Source organism: Lissotriton vulgaris, chromosome 10, assembly GCF_964263255.1.
Source record: "Lissotriton vulgaris chromosome 10, aLisVul1.2, whole genome shotgun sequence".
NCBI classification, from domain to species: Eukaryota; Metazoa; Chordata; class Amphibia; order Caudata; family Salamandridae; genus Lissotriton; species Lissotriton vulgaris.
Window position 1 is genome coordinate 1,050,571,873 of NC_141698.1, and position 21,744 is coordinate 1,050,593,616.

At 41.0% G+C, this 21,744-nt stretch overlaps 1 protein-coding gene across 2 annotated transcripts in view; it reads left to right on the plus strand.

Annotated features, from left to right (window-relative positions):
• Nucleotides 1–21,744, plus strand: part of OSBPL10 (oxysterol binding protein like 10) — a 789,797-nt gene that overhangs the window by 560,582 nt on the left and 207,471 nt on the right. For both annotated transcript variants that reach the window (XM_086942107.1, XM_086942108.1), the window contains one exon: nucleotides 2,038–2,245. In XM_086942107.1, coding sequence (XP_086798233.1) covers nucleotides 2,038–2,245 — 208 coding nt within the window. The remainder of the gene's footprint in view (nucleotides 1–2,037; nucleotides 2,246–21,744) is intronic.

Consider the following 21,744-nt stretch of genomic DNA (forward strand, 5'->3'; position numbering starts at 1 on the left):
GATTTACCCTTTAGAGTCCCATTGTTCCCTTCTTGTGATAGCAAAGATACAAATTCACTTTCTTACAAACTTACATACACACATTCATGCACACACAATCACATATTTACTTCTTCCGGGCAATTGCGCGCTTTCTGAGGAACCAATTACACACAAACTCTTCATTTCTGTACCGTTGTTTTTGTAGTATTTGTTTTTTTTTGGCCACTAAAACTCTGTCAAATTTTCTTTCTGTCGTTTTTCCTCTTTTTCTTGGTCCTCACTCTTTATCTCACTCTCTCCTCCTTCTTTTCTATTGGCCAACTTTCCAAAAATATCTGCATACCATTGATACAACACGCTTTCCTGGTTTGTCAAACTGAAATTAGTGTCCCAATATTGTTGCTTTCTGTGATTTATTAAACAAAAAAATGTGTTTAGCTATTTTTGTCAGTGCATGTAAAGGGCTAATATCAGAGCTCGTGATGCTTAGTTTGGCCACAAAGTGCATTTCCTTGATTTCTTATTTCCCATCCTGTAGCTGTAAAGAGTTCATTGTCTTTGATCTCTCTTGATTTATGTTTTACTTACCATTAGTTTGAAACATTTCAGCATTAGACGTTAGAAATAAGTTATTTCATTTAGTCCATCTTAGCCAATTAACAGTGCTTCAGCTTTATATGATAATGTGAATTATATATCACTTGGGGGATATTACCTCTTAATGGGTATGGGATAGTAATTTTGTGCTTAGAAATTTCTAAGATTGCATCTCTTCTTCTTTGGCAGTGATTCTGAATCATGGAAAGACATATTTTGGGTCATTGCTCTGTTCTTGTAAGATTGCATACATACTGCAAAGTAGGAAAACATTTCTTTATGACAATTCAGTATTTTAAAATATAGTAAAGTGCTTTTTTTGGTCAAGATACTAACACACGGGACACCAGTTAATTCTTGTAAGACATGACAAATGCCATAATTTGGGGGAAATTGAAGTATGTGATAAGATTTCATAAATATATAGCAGGGTTTATGAGGCCACGGCACTTAACAATACTCATACTCATCGATGGAGGATCACTAGACTCTTATGAAATATTGTGAGTGATGTAATCTAAGGAATTTGACCCAGCTGATATCAGTTTGTGATTATAAGTAGGGTGCATGGCGTCACTGCGGGAAAAAGCCCTCAATGGCATCAATTTAGCATGATAAAATGAGTTGTATGATCTCTGGTAGGGAAATCCACCCATGATATTAAGGTCAATGATGTCACTTAGGAATACTGATTGCTACATAGTCATTAAATATGTATATGGTCGGGTGGATGGTGTAAATTTGTGAATGTGCCCCTTGGGCACCACTTCAGCATCATACAATGGGTGAGTGATTTAATTAAAGGAAAGTGACCTTTGGCACCACTCCAAATCCACAGGTTAGGATGGATAATGCAAATAAACGAAACGGACCTTTGATCTCATTTCCTCACTTCAGCATCATACTGCATGGAGGATAATGCAGTTGAGGGCAACTGACTATGGCCTCACCTCAGCATCATATGTTGGGGTGAATAATGCAATTGAAGGGAAGTGACCTACCACCTTACTTGAACATCTTCTCTTGGGATGGATTTTACAATTGAGGGACACTAACCTGTGAGACCGCATCAGCTTCGTACTGTAGTATGGATAATGGTATGAGTGAAGCTGACCTGTGACCTCACTATAGCGTCATACAGTGGGGAGGGTAATACAAATGTTGTGCACTGACCAATAGCCGCACTTAACTATTGTACAATAGGTGGCTAAAATGAGAGATATTTACCTACCGTACTACTTTCTTGAGCGTCACATGGCCTGCCTACTGATGTTCTGCAGGGCACCCCCCCTTGAGACACACCTGAGGTTTGTAGGCTCAGGTGTAAATGGACCCTACCTTTATCGAGGCCCCGCGGTATGAGATCTTATTTTTTCTGTCTTTGTTAAACCTCCCATTAATGCTGATGCCACACCCACTAACCTTGTGTCTTTCTGTTTTCTTGTCTTCCCTTTGCAGGTCATGAGCCAAGTGGAAGGACAGCAGAAAACCCTTGTGCATGCCATTGAATCTCTCCCTGGCTCTGGCCCGCTCTCTGCCTTGGACCAGGACTTGCTGCTCCTCAAAGCTACCTCTGCTGCTACCCTCAGTTGCCTGGGAGAATGCCTAAACCTGCTACAGCAGAGCATGTACCAGGTGGGACAACAGAACAAGAATGCAACATCAGGTAAGGCCCATGCCTCCTGGGAAAGCTGCCTCTAATATTGGCAAAGTGTCAACGTTTATTTTAGTTGAATTAACAATATCTGGTTTCAAAGTATTTTATTTGATGTAGTAAAACCTTGTCTAACCATTGCACAGAATACACTAAAATGTAAGCTTCAGCTAAAATATTTTTTCTTCAGGAAGGGAGATCACCATTTTAACACCTTGGCTGAGGCTGGAATTCCGCGCCCATGCTGGACATTCCGATTGCGGGCGTGGTCATGACGGCTCCCAGTCGTCATCAGCACACGCCCACCGTGACTCATGACGACTGGTAGCCGTCATCAGCATCGAAAGGGTTAATAGCAAAATTGAAGATAATTTCATCCAACAAATCATTGTTAAATCTTCAACAAAGAGAGTTTATTGGCATCTCAGATAGTTTAATGATATATTTTCTAGATTCTAGATTTCTAACCGAAAAACCCCAGCATATATGACCTTGCCTACAAAAATCCTAGAAATCTGCCCCAAGGAGGATGTTCACAGCTTCTTTGCATGTCTTGATCGTTTCATTGAGTTAATCCATTGCCTATTAAATGTGACTTAATTAAAGTGTTTGCTTGATTTGATTAATTAGGTCATATGATTCAGTAGGTCAAAATACAAGTCTCAGTTGAGGATGGGCCTAGTGATAATTTTATAAATAATGGTGAGTATCATGGTGTAGAGTTTGTATATATGAGACTGAATTTCTTTAGACCGGCTGGATCAAAGCCTTTCACCTTTTAACATACATGTTGAAAATGTCATAACCGGCTAAAAGGCTTCTAAGAACAGCCTGTGCTGGTTGTTTGAGTGCAATGCACATTCTAGTTCTGTGACTTTGTGCTGTATATCCATCCCACGTCTCAAATCAAGCAGTGTACATTTTATGTGCCTTTCAATCTCAGGAGCTAGCATAATTTTAACATCAGAAAAACCTAATACATCCAGATCACCAGCTCAGAATACATTAGTTTGCATTGAGTGTTTTGAAGCAGAGATGTGGATATGTCTGTGTTTTGTACCGTGTGACGCGCTAGATCCCCAGTGTGTCTGAGAGTGAGGGACACCTGTGGTCTGCTTCCTCTACCTTACAATTCCAGACACATGACAAAGTAAAATTCCAATACAAGATTCTCCCCTCCATAGCTGAAACCCACATTTTTAGGTCTGGCTTGACAGCACAGCTGTCATTTATGTCATGTGATCAATAGAACCAAGATCTTTCAGGAGTTCTACAGAGAGATGGACTATGGCTGCATCCAGATGTTCGTTCACTTGAGTCTAGCTTTTGATTTGGCGAAACCTGTTGGCCTCCACCGAAATGATGCTTGCTCTCCAAGCAGCTGTGATCATCCATTGATAAAGCTGTGAGAGTCAGTATAGCTATGGCCGGCTGGAGAAGGTTCATTCACACTCACAAAGTATCAAGTCAAGCTACTGAGATATTGTGGGATGGAGCTGGGCCTTTAGGTCACACACATGCCACTGTGAAGCTGTTAACCAAGTCTCTTAACTAATTATATAATTACGGTATGTGTTCTTTTCTGGCAGCAGCAGAGGTGGGAGTAGGGAAGTGATGAGGTGCATAATGCTGTTTTTCAGTACCAGAACCCACTTTCCTGTTCCATAATTATTTTCAGAGTATGGTTCTCTGTTTGTGGTCTTTTATGGGATGCCCAATGCTAAGATAATTTACATGCATTTTCACATACTTTATCATGGTATTCCTTGAGAGAATGGTGTTTTTTCTTTCAATTCCTAGAATGCATTTATTTGATTGAGGACATTATATGTAATTTGTATTCAAAAAAGTAACTTCACACTCAGTGTAACATGTTTTCTGATTGGTGAGCTTGTATGATGAAAAAGCAAACACACTTCTCCTGGGCATTAATTATGTGGCACCAGAAATGGGCCAATAGCAGTCCAGCTAGTTGCTGTGATTGCTCCTCGAACCTGACCCCCACATGTGCAAAGTATTTCCTGGGAGGGATGAGTACCGTGGGCACTGGCCTCCGGCAATTCTTTCCACCCAAAAATGTACTTCAACAGAACGCCCATGGATTGATCAATTGTAAACTGTGTTAAACCTCAATTTCCTGAGGCAATGTGTTCCTGAGGTAATGCACCTGCCAACAGTCAAAATATTAGAAATACAGTCAATTAAGTACAGGGCTCACTCAACCGAGTTCTAGATCCGTGAAATACAACTCAAGGTTTTATTACAAAATGGGAAAGTTGTGGCACAGACTAAAGGCTCTTGTCAAATAGAGCATTACAGAGCATCTCTAGTAGAATCCGAAAGTCTTTTGGCTCCCTTCCAGAATCAAGGGTTTATATAGAAAATGTTCCCAAAGAATAGAAACTGCAAATTCATCATGGTCTGAAGAAATGTATCTGCTTATTAGCAAATCAGAACAGTTTCATTACCCATAATTTTATTGTAGCACCTAAGCCCTATCCCACTACATGAATATTGATTCTGCCCTCTCTGCCAATGCCAGCTGGAGTTGGTAAATTGAAGTAGATCAATCGATCAGGATTTATAAAGCATGGCTAATCACCCGTCAGGGTATCCAGACTCTTGCAGGCCACGGAGGTTCATTTGAACAGCAAGGTCTTGAGGGTCCTTCGGAATTTCGGAAGTGAGGGGATGGTCTGGAGTTGTGTGGGGAGACTGGTCCAGGTCTTTGCTGCAATGTGGGAGTAGGAACGAACTCCCCTTTTGCTTCACTAGATGCGGGAATCTGGGCATGTGATAGGGAGACAGAGCGTAGTCTTATCGATGGTTGGTGTATGTTCAGGTGGTGGTTTATGTAGGTGGATCTTTGGTTATGTAGAGCCTTGTGTGTGTGGGCCAGCAGCTTGAATTTTCATCTCTTCTGTACGGGGGAGCCAGTAGACTTGCCTGAGGTGGGATGTGATGTGGGTTTGTCGGGAAAGGTCGAGGATGAGTCTGGCTGAGGCGTTCTGTATGGTTTGGAGTCTCTGTAGGAGGTCTGCGGTGATTCCTACGTTGAGGTGATGAGGACCTGTGTCATGGTGGGTCTGTGTGCAGTGGTAGCCACTTGAACAACATGAACAACTGCAAGCTATTAAGAACGAATAGGGTACAGTGAGTTAACGGAAGGACCTTAACATAAGATACAATTTTGTGACCCAGCTTGGAAGATTGCTTTAAGAAGAGTGAACAATGATTGTGGAATTAAAAAGAGCAGACGCTGCTTCTCTGTGTGATGCAGAAATAACAAACAGTGAAATGTGCAGTGGGAAGACATCCATTTTGCAAAACATGGCTGCCAGGCCTAAATCGAGGTATTGTTTATAAGGCTCTGCAAAACACATTTCTACATTTCATATGTATTTTGTTTTAAATGCATAGCACAATATCAATGTGTATATGTGTAATCAAGAACAAAACTGCATTCTGCATGGTTTAATGATTCAAAAAAATATGAATGCACAAAAAGCCTTAACAGTGCTTCCCTAAGTACACCAATAATACTTCTATTGTCCTACTACCACCACTAGTGCTGCATTACCATGACTACAATATTACTTTGAACATGCTACCTGCTCCTGACCCACCCACATTGCTACGGTACTGCCTCATCACTGCAGTGCACTACCTCTTTACCTTGCACTACTGCCTCAGAATGCTACCTGACTAGCTTCTTTACTACAGTACTACTGCACCATAGCATCATAGCACTGCATTACCTCTTCCAGTATTACAATACTATTCCACACACCACACTACCAGGGTCATGCAGTACATTACCTCTTTGGCATTGCTCTCAAACCTCAGCATCACATTGCAGTGCAGTAACAAATCACTAATTGTTCCCAAAGGCACACAACCAGCACTCCAGCACATGCAAGTAGCACACTGCTGCTAATGCCCACCTTACTGACTTACCACCCACATCACACACCACTACTCAATTTCAGCCTTCCTTGAGCCAGACAACCACTCCAAGAACTGTACTGCCATTTCCAGCCCCACACTATCAGCTCACACCCTGGTATTGCCACGCTTCCACTGGAAGACCACTTCACACACCAGTTCCACACTATCATATTACCCATCTGCACCACACTAAAAACAATCAGTCTGTCCATCCATCCTTACATCCAGTCCTCCATCCATTTATTCCTCAATCCGTGTGCTATTGCCAAGCAGGAAGCATCCCTTATAATATTAGTAAGTGCACTCTCTCTATAGTAACTCCACACATATCTTGTTTTGTGGGCAAAAGTATTTTATTTTTCAGGCTGGGCCTGTTTGAGTCTAGAGAGACGTAAGCCTGTGTGTCTGCAGTATGAGTTTTTGTGAAGTGCAGATTGGGCTGTGTGTCTTTGCGAGTGCAGGATTAGAGCTGAGCCTTCGTGAGTGCAGATTGAGAGGTGTGCATGCAGATGAGTGGTGTGCTTGAGTGATTCCAGGGTGAAGCCCTATAATGCCAGACCTACTACCATTGCTAATGCTGCTAGGCATTTCATAATTTGCCCCATGCTTTACAAGTAAAGCACTGGTGAGACTGAGATCCCTTAAAAACAGCTTCCCTATCCTCTCTACAGGCTGACGTTTGAGGTCTGTGAGTCAGCGGTATGCCACAATATTCCTTATGCTGTTCTTGGCTTGCAGAAGAAAGCTGGTAACTGCACTGGGAATGCAAACGTGGGATGTATGACGTTACAACGCATGCTTTTACCACGCATGCTGTTACAACGCAGTTTTTACAACGCATACCATTACAACGCATAGCGCTTTGGGGTGCTGGATAGTGAATAGTTTAATTTACTATTCCAACTCCAGTCCCCGTGGATAGTAGGGAAGGTGTTGTATAGTAAATTAAATCTATTCCCTATCCTAGAGCGCCCCCCAGTGCAATGCGTTGTAATGGTTTGCGTTGTAATGGTTGCGTCATAATGGTAGTGCGTTGTAAAGGTTTCGTTGTAAAGGCTGTTTACCGCAAACCTGGTTTCTAAATCCTCCAGCGTGGCTGCCTCACTTCAGGTTATCCTTAGATCAACTTGTTGCATCAATCAGTTGTCTGCTATCCAGCTACATGCATCTAAGATGTGCTATTCCTTCCTCCTTCAATAAATCAATCAAAAAGACAGGATTTGTATAGCACTGCCACTGCACCTGAGAGGATGTCGAGGCACTGTGGGGTTATGCTGCGTGATCACGCTGCCTGTTCCTATTGGTTAAGCATCCAGACTCTTGAGGTCCTTCCTGGACTGTTTGTGCAATAGTGAGGCTCTGCGGTGCAGGGGGAGGGTGTTCCAGGTCTTAGCCACCAGATGGAAGGAGTGGCCTCTGCTGTTTGCCCAGTGGATGCCCTGGGTAGCTGCTTGGGAGAGGGATTTGGAGTGGAGTTCCCTGGTAGGTTGGTGGAAATTCACTCGTTTGTAGAGGTTCGCCAGTCTTTCATTGGGTAGTGCCTAGTAAGAGTGGAGAGCTGCTTGAACTGGCATCTCTTCATGACTGGTCGCCAATGGAGTTTCTTGAGGTGAGGGGTGATGTGTGTCTCTTTGGGGAGGTCGAGGATGATTCTGGCTGCTGTTTTATGGAGTTTCCGCATGCGTTAGGCAGTGATGGGGGGGCGAAGCCATCGGAAGATCCAGCTCAGGTGGCCACCTTTCATAGTTAATTTTTGGCCAAATATATTAGATATGATGATAGAGGATAGATCTGACAGTGACCATCAACCCTTGCACTTGTCAGTAAAACCAGACCTCTTTATTGGTAAAGCTGAGAATAAAGAGGGAATAATGCCCCTAGCTGGTGGTAGCATAGTAAGTAACAATCGTCGCGACTTAAAGTGGCCGAATATATTAGGCAATGTGGAATCCATGTTACAAATATATAACTCCTTTTCCGATATTATCCAGACACATCTAGACGTCTCAGAAGTGGTATTTCCGATAATGGCTGCACATTCTCAGTTGCAGGAGGCACTGGTACCCATATTAAGTAAAATACCAGGAGTACAAGGTAGAGAAGGAACTGGAGCAAAAACAGGTCCCAACCCTTGGTATAATAAGGAGTGCCGAGAGGCAAAAGCTGATCTCCTACTGGCAATAAAAAAGAATAATGTAATAGATACGAGAATTAAATATAAGCAAGTCCAAGAACAAGCAAAGAGTGGGAGGACGATACTTGGACAGCATTAATTGAAGCGGCCAAATCTAAAGACCAAGAAGGGTTCTGGCGTATAATAGCCAAGGGTAGTAAGACAAGTAGGGATACTAAGGACCTTTTCTTAGATGCAAATACTTAGGAGAAGCATTTTTCTAAACTTTATGCCAGTGGTTCCCAATCTTTGCCCCGCGGCACCCTGGTGCGCCAGCAAAACATGCCAGGGGCGCCGTGCACCAAAGCACACAATTTGGGAACCACTATGTCACTTTCATCACCTGTTTTGTTTTCTTCAGGGACTCGAGCCAAGATAAATATGCAAACGTCCTTACGTTAGCACATTGCGGTAATAAAGTGGGCTGGGCAACTCGATTCTTCAAAAGTCGTTTACATCTGAGAGCAGACTTTCATTAGCAACACTTTAATTCTAAACTTTATCAAACTGCACCAATGTTTTTTTTTAATGACAATGCAGGATATGTTGGTATAACTCGGGAGTCGGGCGTTCGCTACATGGCAGGCTCGGTTCCTCGCAGGTGCCTTGCAGTGCTATTTTCGCAACTGTGGCGCGGTCGCTGTGGCTCCGCAGCAAACCACTGGCTCTGCCTGAACCTTGAACAGCGGTGTGCCTGCTGACCCTGTCTCTGGACGAAACCGCATGCACATGTCTCTTTGGTTCCTCTGCTTAGAACATACTGCAATCTTAGCGCTTGGACGCCTCCGGGCAACTATTTCGTGCTTTATAAAACGCATTTTCATTTCATTTCATTTAATTTCATTTCATTTCTTTTTCCTTCAGACGGCCATGTTTTCTAAATAAACAGAAGTTTGCCTGGAAAAGGAAATTGTAAGTTTATGTCTTAGATGGCGAGGCCCGAATTGGTAGCTTTGAAGGCTGTCATGCATTTTGTGATCCTGGACAGCTGTATGTCTGATACCCATCTAGAAAGTCAATGGACTTTCTTTGGTCACTGCTACAAACCGTGCCCTCCTTAGCCATGTATACTTCTTTTGGCAAACAGGATGAGCACCAAATTAACACACAGCGTCACTTTTCAGGTTCCGCTAATCTTCGGAAGCAAAGCCCAGCTGACAATGAGTGTTCTTTAGGTATGCGAAACGCAAATTTGGCACAGGAAAGTCATCAGTTGTATGCCTTCCCTTCAGAACTCGGGCCCAGCAGCCTACTAAGCATGGGCGGAAAATCCGTTCCGCTCGCGGATTTTCGGTAAATTCGCAATCCGCGAACTCCCGCGAATTTACCGAAAATCCGCAAATCCGCGAGCGGCGGATTTTTCCGGGGGCAAAAGTTCAAAACTTGCAGCCTGGCCTGTTGTAACTATTTTAGGATGGCGCCGGCAAGCTGCCAGCGCCATCCTAAAATAGTTACTAAGTTAGCTTCAATAGGAAGCTCTAATAGATAAAATAAAGCAGGTGCTCGATTTTATCTATTAGAGCTTCCTGTTGAAGCTAACTTAGTAACTATTTTAGGATGGCGCTGGCAGCTTGCCGGCGCCATCCTAAAATAGTTACAACAGGCCAGGCTGAACTGATCTTTCTCTGACCTTTTATGCACACAAGAGGCATGTGAACTCGCATGGAAGCCCCGCACGTTTGGCCCCGCGCACACGCTCGCGGTTTGCACCGTCTTCCCGCCATTCACCCACTATGATGGACAGCTCATTCAAGGGACCCCTGCGCCCTTCGGGGCGATTGCATAGTAACACACACATGGGCGCTCGAACTAGTTGATGCTCAAATTCAGTGACTCATTCATTAGCCCAAAAACAATCATGAGCGTCTTCGAGGCTGGACAGGTGTGCCTCTTCCCAAATCTACCGTGGAAAGTCAGCTGTGATGCTGGGTAGAGGCCTTTGCATCCTTGACTTTCATGAGCGCAATCCCCGTGCTGTTCCTGTGACCAGGAGCTTCTTTCTCTTCATATTATTGTGTTCGCACGGGTTGCTGCAAGTTCGCACGCGTTTTGTACAATTTCGCAACTTGCGAAATTGTACAAAACCCTCGCGAACTTGCAGAAACCCGTGCGAACATAAAAAAAAAAAGATCCGCAAATTCGCGAGAATTCGCGGATTTTGCGGATTGCGAGTTCGCAAATCCGCAAAATCCGCGAACGCGAGATCCGCAAAATTCGCCCATGCTTACAGCCTACACCCCTTCTTTTTTACTAAGAAGATCCCTTCAGGAGCAGTGCTCACTTCCTCACCTTTCATACTCATCTTACCTCTATTTGTAATCCGATTTATACTTTGAAATGGCTTGGGTCAGGTATATGTTTATTTTGCCATGGCTTAAAAATGCTCTGTTTAACGGAAAAAAACCTGGTTAAAATAGTTTACATTGTTTTGCATTGAGAAAACTGAGGACTCTGGGCCCTTGGTATTGTCTAGTTCGCATTCCTTTCATGGTGTGGCTCCCCAGTTCAAATGTGTAAAATAAGAAACATAATGGGGAGCCACGGCCAATGGCCAATAGGTCATGGGAGGAGCGGGTTGAAAAAGTTTGGGAACCACTGCTTTATGCTGACAATCAAACGGTTGAATAACCGGGCCCAACATTAGTGGTCCTTAGTCCAAATACAAATATTCTGCACTTTAGCTTGGAAGACACACTCTTAGCAATAAGAGCTTTTAAACCAGGCAAAGCCCCAGGACCTGACAAAATCCCGGCGGATTTATTAAAACATGATGAAAGTGTTTGGGGTACTTATATTAATTATCTTTGTAACGCAATAGCGGGTGGTTCGCCGATATCGGAAACATGGAAAGGGGCGGAAATTGTGACAATTTTTAAGAAGGGTAATCGTGATGATCACGGAAATTATCGACCATCAGTTTAATCGATATTTTACAAAAAAAAATCTCCAGACATATTTTAGGGAGATTAAACGATTGGCTCGATGGAAATAAAGTGATTTCACAATTCCAGGCTGGATTTAGAATAAAAACGAGCACAATCAATCAGGTTTTTAGATTTTTATGTTTATGCTGGACATATATAAATATAAGAAAGGGCCATTTATATATAGCTTTTATAGACCTTAAGGCCACCTTTGATCTTGTGCCTCGAAATTTGCTCTGGGACTGCTTAAAAAAAACAGGGTGTTCCCATCAAGATATTGAACCAAATAATAAGACTCCATGAGGACAATTTCACAAAAGTGAGATGGGGCCTCAGGGGCGAATTAACAGAAGCAATTCCTGTCAGACGGGGTGTACGTCAAGGGTGTGTTCTGGCACCCACATTATATTCTCTTAATGTTAATGACATCCCTAGTTATCTATTGGGCTGTGCACATGATTCTCCTAAGCTGGGGGGGGGGGGGGATTTAATGCCAGTCCTTTTATTTGCTGACAACACCATTCTGATATCTCAAACCCCTAAAGGTCTACAATCCTTGCTGAATTTATTTGATATATATTGCAATGAAAAGGGCCTTGAGATAAATTCTGGAAAAACAAAGTACATGGCCATAAACCCACACTAGACTTTTAAGCAGAATATATCTATTAGGGACCAAAAGCTAGAGTACGTACATTTTTTAATTATTCAGGGATAACACTGGATGCACAGTTGTCCTGGAAACAGCTGGAAAAAATAATTGCCCAAGTTCAAAATTCGTTCCCAATAGTAAAGATGCATGGGGCTAGCAGCTCAAAAGCAATAATCCCTGCCCTGGAAGTGTAGAAGTACAAAGTACAAGCAGCCGCATTATACGGTGCCAACATTTGGGGACCACATTGTAAAAAGACATTTTAACTGGGAGAAAACAAGTTCATAAGGAGGGTGTTAGGGTTTCCAGTAAGAACACCACTGATACCCATTCTGATGGACTTTAATATCAAACGTTTGGATTACCACGCAGTATTAAGACCCCTTTTATTTTGGGTGCGACTCTGGACAACCCTTGAATTGTCCAGTTACAAAGAGGGCCTCAAAGAGATTTTAGAAGTCGATAAAGGTAGGGGTACTCCATGGGTAAAACATATTTACTTCTGGTTCAAAGAACTAGGTCTCAAACATTTTTGGGAAGCACCGACACAATTGTCTGGGTGTAGTAAAACACTTCTAAAAGCCACTTTTTGGTCTTACATCCAAAATACCTTGATGTGTGGTGCAAATAATGGTATATTGACATCAAAGTTTCTTTTATATAAGCAAACAGCCAACTTTGAAATGTTTATGGATGAGATACGTCCTCCATTGGCTAAAGCCCTATATATGAAGTTTACGTATAGTGTACTAAACATTAATGCAAATTCGTCGAATTGGGCAGTAAATAGCAATAAAAACAACAATGATTGGTGTGAACAGGGGCGGATGGTGACATTTGAAAGTGGTGGGGCGTAAAGTTATCGCTGTACTGTAAGCCACACTGAAAGGAAAGCTTATGCCAACATGGGGGTCGCATTGAGTCGCAATGGTGCCAGTGAAGACGCTTGCAACAAAGGGCAGCAAAACCTGGGGTTCTGAAGTTTACTTTGGACTGACCCGGCCCCTCTGTAGATGGCAGCTTTAGTAGTGCCACTGTGCCAGATCTTATGTCAACACAACAACTCAGAAGAAATAAATTGAACAAAATGAATACACAAGAAAGGCCCAGAGTCAGCCACATTCAGCCTGATTAGAGTTAACGAAGCATACATACAAGTAAACATTCCATTTACTGAGATGAAGTGCGGACAGTAATGCAATGAGGAAAACAAACACCTCTACTCAATAGAAATAAGTAAAACGAGGAAAACAAACACCTCTACTCAATAGAAATAAGTAAAACATAAATGAGTAAAACATATAAAATTAGACTGCAACTGTAAAACGGCAAAATGATATTTGAAAACTGACTGACAATAAGCCTAAATTAATGGTAGATGATTAGCAGACAGCAGAGTGACACACATAAGAACACTGTACAGTAACTTCCATGGAGCAGCAGGAAAGTGGTTTGTTGCCATTAAATGTAACAAACTTAAATCATCTTGCCATTCACCCTCAATTATATATTATATCTGGCTAAACATATTGTCAGGGTTGATCAGTATGATCTGTGGAAGTTAAGAAAAAATTAAACCTTTGAGTCCCAAGCCAGACCTCACAGACGTGGTGCAAGCACTGGTTTTAAACAAAACTGATTAGGAAATCCTCATAAATAGTGTCCCCAAATTAAAGCTCGCACCTCTCAAGGCAACAATACTCTGCTCTGGTAGGGGACATCATTTACCGATGCTGGTGTGTACAGACAAGCGCAACGCTGGCCCCCTGGGGCTCTAGGTCAACAGAGATGGAGGAAAGCTTCCTGCCAACATCTGCACAGCAGGGGCTGCGGGGGTCTGTGTTACACCCCCTGCTAACACGCACCGCCCTGTTTTGATGCACCCTGGTAACCGCTGAATTCGCTTGTTTCCTGGCACCATGGAAGCATCACACCAACTTTCAGTACAACACTGAGTCTTCCATACCATAAACAGGGTGCACTGGTGGAGTAAACACTCTAGTACTGGAACATTGCTATCAAAAAGCAAGTACATCTCATGCAGTATGTATTGCCGATGAATGATCCATCTGACTTCATTCATCACTTTGTGTGCCCTGCTGCTCATTCATCCTTGTAACACTGAGTGACTTCCCCAGCAAGTCCCCTGTTAGGATCCCACGCGTGACCTTCAAATTGCACCCCACCACTGCAGGTGATGCATTAACCACGGAGCTGTCTTTAATGACAAAGGAAGTGGGTCCCTCCCAGGCGGCGCCTCTGACTGACTGACTGACTGAAGTTTTTATTAAGCGCTCGAATGCCGCGGCGTCTTGGCGCTGTAAAATAGAAGGTGATGCGAGACAGATCAGGGCAGGGAGAACAGATATGTTTTCAGGGATTTTCTGAATCTCAGTTTGGAGGCTTGTGAGCGAGGTTCGATAGGCAATGAGTTCCAGAGTTTGGAGGCCTGATTAGAAAATGATTTTCCACCCCAATGCACTTTCCGGATTCTAGGCACGCAGACCAGGTCTTGATTGGCCGATCTTAGAGTTCGGTTGGGCACATAGCGCGGGAGGAGTTTGGCCAGATCATCTGATCCTTTTCCGTGAACGGCTTTGTGGGCTAAGCAGAGGGCTTTAAACTGGACTCTGCGCTTAATTGGCAGCCAGTGCAGCTCTCGAATGGCCCGGGAGGTGGGGTGACGCTTTGGCAGGTTCAGGAGAACCTTGGCGGCCGCGTTCTGGATAGCCTGCAGCTTGATCAATTGCTTCTCTCCCATACCTAGATAGAGAGAGTTGCAATAATCAACCCGAGACATTACTAGGGCAGCAATGACAGTCTTTTTTAAGGTGGGTGGAATAAAGGGCAAGATCTTTCTAAGTACCTTCATCATATGAAAACAAGCTGAAGTGACTTGGTTCACCTGCGCTGTGCAGGAGAGGTTTTTGTCCAGTAAGAATCCGAGGTTTCTGACCTTCTCGGCTGGGGTAGGACAACAGCCGGCTTCCGGGGGCCACCATAGCTGACTCCATATCGAGGGCTTCTGACCGAATTCTATGATTTCAGTCTTCTCAGTATTTAATTTGAGAAAGTTTTGGCTCATCCAGTTTTTTACACTGAGAAGGCAATTCCTGAAACGGCCTGCGGTTGCTTCAATGGAATCGGAGACCGACACTATGATTTGCATGTCGTCTGCATAAGACACTAATCTCAAGCCATGGGATTTTATCAGTTTCGCCAAGGGGGTGACATATAAATTGAACAAGGTTGGTGATAATGCCGACCCTTGTGGGACTCCTCCGGGAAGAGTAAATTCCTCTGATTTAAGTCCATCCCAGTGGACTTGTTGGATTCTGCCTGTCAGAAATGATGCTAAGAGGGCTAGAGCGGCATCGGAGATGCCCAGATTTTCCAGACGACTCAGTAGGACCGAATGATTGACGGTGTCGAACGCCGCGGTTAAATCAAGTAATATGAGGGCCGTTCTTCCCACCTTCGTCCATGGTCTTCCTGATATCCTCTGATGCCATGATAAGGGCTGACTCAGTTGAATGGCATGCTCGAAAGCCATGTTGTGTAGAGTCAAGAAGATTATTCTTCGTAAGGAAAGTCATTAGTTCGAAGTTCATGGCTTTCTCGAGGATTTTAGCTGGTAGAGGCAGACAGGAGATGGGCCGGAGGGATTGAGTGAGTCTTTTTTCAGAATCGGGCGGATACAGGCCTTCTTCCAGATTGAGGGGAAGCCTGTGTGGGCCCGGCCCGCCCTTGGCTTCAAGGACGCTGGTAAAAGTTGCTTATCGCTCTGTAAATCAGGGCAGAGAGAGCTGTGAGGCTGGTGCCGCCAGCAATAACCTCGCTCACTAATGCCTCACGCTGCATAGTCTGCACCTGCCCCACATGCTAAATACAGAAATTGGTCCGGATAAATGGCGGCCCCCTCAGGAAGGAGGCCAGGCCCCCAAAACAGATACAGAAAACCCTTGGCAGGTTGGAGGTCGCCAAAGTAAAATTTCAAACGAAAACCCTGCGCACGTTAAAAGTAAGTAATGCTTGGCAGTCACGGGGTGGGGGTTCGCGCGGGGGTGGGTGGCAGCCTGGTAGGGATAAATAGAATAAATAGAAAGGAAAACTTACCTCAGCCGGTCCGCGCCACCACTGCTGCTCCCCTTGGCGCCTGCACAAACGGCCCGGCAGCCTCTCCCAGCCAATCCTGGCGCTGCCAGCAGCGCCAGGCGTAGCTTAAGGCACGGCTAATCTTCGCCCGCAACACGCCCATTAGGAGCCCGAGGGGCTCCTAATGGGCATATGCAAACAAAGGAAAACACAAGTGCGCATGAGTGGGCACGGTGCAAAAATTCGCCCTCCGTCCCTACTCATGCGCACTTGTGTTGCTGCCGTGGTGACACGACAATCATGTCAGTCAACATGATGCCAAACCGCCCACCCCTTCAGTCTCTGAGGGGGTGGGCGGTCCAACGTCATGCTGACTCTCATGAATGTCAGTTCTCCCTCAGCGTCTATGAACTTAAGTAAACTGATTCAGTTTACTTAAGTTCTAAGACGCCGAGGGAGCTGTGGGCGGGGGGGTGGGGGCTACACCCTCACGCCCCAATGGACGCACCGCGCCTGGGTGTGAACTATGTAAGAATGCATCAAAAGAGAACAATTTGCATGTTTTAGTATTCTGCAGTGCATATGGCAACGCAAGGAATAAATGGATCAAACCAATTTGCCTTAACTTGAACATTAGAATATGCACAGAGGCAGAAAGAATACTGAAAACTGATTCATCCCACAAAATTGTTTTTATCATAAGTAGGTTTTTATTTAACGTGAGTCTCATAAGAGCTAAAGCAGGACTTCAATTCTAAATGAACTTATGTCCCATGGCTAACACGTTAATAATTACTGATGGGGAAGAAGGAGTATAAAAATTCATGATTTTAATATAAATGGTATTACTTTACGTACTTACTAGCTTAAGTTTATGGCACAAATTGCAAAAAATACTTAAATGGAATATTATGCCATGCAGTAATTACGTTTTTTTTATTGATCCAATGAATTATTGTAAATATCTATGTCTAGATTTTTTAGCTATTTAAAGATTTTAAATAGAATTTATTTTTGGTTGGTGTGTTAATGCACTATCGATCATGATTGCCTTTTTAACTAAATAGAGTTGTTTATTCTCATACAAATTCCCTCGATTGATGCCGGCATGATATGTATTCTCTTCTATTGTTTTTTTAATGTGACTTTTATGGTTTTATCTTGAACCGAAATAAAGTATAAATAAATGAATGAATGAAGTGATATTCCCTGTATTGAGTAGAAGAAAGCCCTATGGCACTAATGAGCCTACATACTTGTTTGTTCAGAGCAAAACAGATTGCTTCCCCTCTCTGGCTGACAGACAAAGTTCTGGTGGTCAGGTACTGTGGGAAGGTGGGGCAATACACAGTGGACTTGGAGGGTTAACCTTTCCCCCCTGACTGCGAACTATAAGCACATTGGGGTAAGGACAGACACAATCCTAGCAGACACATGCAGCTGAAATGGGCACTTACCTCTCTCTGACTGTCCTAGGACCGTCTTCTTCATGTACACTCAGAGCCTATGTTGGGCTCTGGTAGTAAAAGAAGTTAGGTGCTGTAAGCAGTAGGGTTACTGGTTGAGGGGCATACTAAACCAGCAACCACAATCCTTGCCAGGGTTAAGTCACAAGCAAACCCCAAATTAACCTGTGCTCAACCCGGTAGCTTGGTACAGAGCAGTCAGGCTTAACTCTGATGCAATGTGTAAAGTATACATGCAGCACTTCAAATAGTGATAACATCAAAATCAACACAAAGTCCCACACCAATCTAGACCAATAGAGTACAATTTAATACACACTTTGACACCAAAATGACAAAAATCCAATTAGGTGAACTAGAAATATGCATTTTTAACATATTTAAGTGATAATGCCGAAAAGCCGAAAACATCCCTTGCGGCTGATATTTAGACAGAATTTCGCAACAGAAATACCAATATCAAAATATTGAGCTTAAAATATCGTTATATGAAAATATCGTCATCAAGAATATCAATGTCAAGAATATCGATTTTAAGGTAATACCCATTTTTAAAATATAGAAGTCATTAAAATCATTTGCAAAAATATAGTTGTTTAAAATATCATTTTTTAATTAGTGTTATGTATTTTGGTATATATTTTACATGTTAGTTATGTAGTTTGTTTATATAACTATTGTTTCTGTTTTTTAATACGTTTTACATTTTTGTAGATATTAAATTACATTTAATTAAATTTTTTGTTTTTTAGTTCTGTAGTGGCTTGTGGGTTTTTAGCGGAATACAGTGGGAAGTAATTTAATTATAATCAATGAATGATTATTTTGTATTTAATAATATTTATTTAATTGATATTTAATTGTGTTAATTGTGCTTTTAATGTATTTTCTGGTAACGTTTATGTGTGGGTTGTGGGGTTTATAGGGGTAAAGGGTAGGAAGTAATTTATTTTTAATGAATTAATAATTAGTTGTTAATATTAATTAATAAATTGAACATGTGTTAACTGTGTGATTCTTTTTATTAGCAGTGGGGTGTGGGGTTATAGGGGTAAAGAGTGGGAAGTAATTTATTTTTAATGAGTCAATATCAAGTAATATTGATTAATCGTGTTTATTGTGTAATAAAAAAATTATAGTGAGTTTGAGTTTATAGTGGTTAAGGCTGGGGAGTAAATTAATTAAAATTAATTTATAATTAGTTGTTAAATACTACTAGTTATTTAAATGAAAATAATTTTTAAATGTGTAGTTATTTTTTTTAAAGTGTAATTTTAGGTGCGGATTGTGGGGATTAAAGGTGTAAAGGGTGAGGCATCCATAAATTCTAATGAATTATAATTTGTTTTTTAATTAAGAATATTTGTTCAATTGGTAATTAATTATGTTAATTGTGTAATTTGTTTTTTTAGATTTTAGATGTGGGTGGTGGGTTTTGTAGGGATATGGGGTGGTAAGTAAATTAATTTTAAGCAATTAATAATTATTTTGTTTAATAATTATTAAATTAATTATGTTAATTGTGTGAATATGTTTTTGTTAAATGTTATGAGCGTTGTAAGTTTTGTAAGATTAAATTGTGGGAAGTACATTTATTATAATTCATTAATATTTAATTAATGACAGTTAGTTTGAATATTTAGATTAATAAAATAATGTTTTAGGCACAGGCTGTGAGTTTTGTGGGTAGAGTGGGAAGTAACTAAAATAAAATAAATGTTTTTGTTAAATAATTTCTAAATAAAATGTATTTGCATGAAAATAATTTTTGTATTTTAGTTATAATAATATTTGTAGGTATTTGTGATATGTATTTAACATTGTTATTTTTTTTATATTGAATATATTTGTATTTCGTTTTTCAACATATTTATATATTTCTTTTATTTACTTTGTTTTACAAATAGTTTTATTTTGTTGAAGATGTTTTGCTTGTTTTAATGCTGAACTGACTGGAGTGGGAATAGTACATTTTACCCCTCCACCATCGAACACTTTCCCTACTGTTGTATTTTTTTGAAGTCGGAATAGTAAATTTTAGCCCTCCGCATTCCAACACTTTCCCTACTGTTGTACTGACTGCAGTGGGAATAGTACATTTTACTCCTCCATTTTACTCTTCCACTTTCCAACACTTTCCATACTGTTGCACTTATTGGTGCAACACTTTCCCAACTGTTCTACTTATTGGAGTGGGAATAGTACATTTTACCCCTCCGCTATCCAACAGTTTCCTTGCTTTTGTACTGACTGGAGTGGGAATATTAAATTGTACCCCTCTGCAATCCAACACTTTCCCTAATGTTGCACTGATTGGAGTGGGAATACTTAATTTGAACCCTCCAGAATCCAACACTTTCCCTACTTTTATACTGACTGGAGTGAGATTAGTAATTTTACCCCTCTGCAAATCCAACACTTTCCCTACTGTTACACTCATTGTTGTGGGAATAGCACATTTTACCCCTCCGCAATCCAACACTTTCCCATTATAGTGATTGGAGTGGTAATACTAAATTTTACCCCTTTGCACTCCAACAGTTTTCCTACCGTTGTACTGGCTGGAATGGGTACAGTAAATATTACCTATCCACAATCCAACACTTTTACTACTGTTGCATTTATTGGAGGAGATTTGTAAATGTTACCCAGGTTTATTATTTTTGCTTTGTGTGACTTTAGAGTAGTACATTTTTAATATATTTATTTTAAGAGTTTGCATGTTTTGTATACACTGTAGTGGGACTAGTATATTTATTACGTTTTATATTTTATAATGTATTTTAAACTGGTAAAATGTATATTATGTTTTTATAAAAAAAAATATTTTTAATTATTGATATTTATTATGTGTAAAATATTTTTTACTAAATGTAATGAATTTTAAGTTAATTTTGCTCTTTAATTACAATGTTATATGTTGTAATGATTTTATATTAATGGTATATGTATATATATATATAGTTTTGTTTTCATATTATTTTTTAATTATAATGTACATTTAAATTATTAGTTTAATAACTTTTAGTATGTATATATATATATATATATATATATATATATATATATATATATATATATATATATATATATATATATATATAAATTATATATGTTTAACTTTTTTCAACTAAAGTTTATTTTTTAGAATTGTATTTATTTAATTTAATATTTGTTTTCTTTTATATATATATATATATATTTAAATATCAATATTTATTTCAACTATATTAATGAGATAAATATTTCCCAATATTTTTGTACTTACCATTATAAGTATAGGATGACGATATTTTTGACATTGATATTTTGGTATGAGGATATTTTTGGGGTTGATATTTTGTCAGTGAACCCTCATGGCTATCTGGTCATGCAAGACTGGAAGAAAGTCAGATTTGAACAAGAATGGTTCAGGGGCCAGGGCCAAGATGTTATATAGCCATGATTTCAACTCCTTTCTGAAAGTAAGCAGATTAGGATCTATATGGAAAGACAATGAGTTCCATTCCTTGGCAGTATCAATGATGAAACTTCTACCACCCTGGTTGGTTCTCTTGAATTCGGAACCTACAAGGATTTTAGCTCCCAAGGAGTGAAGTGTTCTGTTCGGTTCATCCATTTAAGATTCTGTCTAAGGTGGTGGGGACCTGTATTTTAGAGGGCCCTGAAGGCTGCACAAAGTAGCTTAAATTTTATGCGATGCCTCACTGGGAGCCAGTGCAATTTACGAATTTCCCACATGTGACGGACTTGAAATTAGGTATACTGAATAGAAGTCTAACCACAGCGTTTTGCAGCATTTGTAATTTGTTAAGGTGTTGCTGCAGTAATTTTAAGTAAAGTCCATTGCAGTAATCTCGTTTTGAAAGGACCAATGAAGTCACTACTGTTTTTTATGATTCATACGAAATGAACCAGAGAATCTTTTTAATCATCCTTAGGGTGAGACTAATGGAGGTTTGACTGAGTTTACTTGGTCTCCAAAGGATAGTTTGTTATCCATTTGGATTTTGGACATCCATGTTTTTGACTTTCTTCACCAGCGAGGGCAGAGGGCCTAATTCATCTGGCAACCATGATGGTGACCAGAAGGAAGTTTTATTTCCAAATAGAATGAGTTCCATTTTTCCTGAGTTTAAATTTGGGTAGTGATTGCTTGTCCAAGTGCTGATGGCCCACATACAGTTAACGAGTTCAAGAAAAGAGATGCACACCTAGTCATCCTTGTTTAATCCTTTCTTAACCGTTTTGGT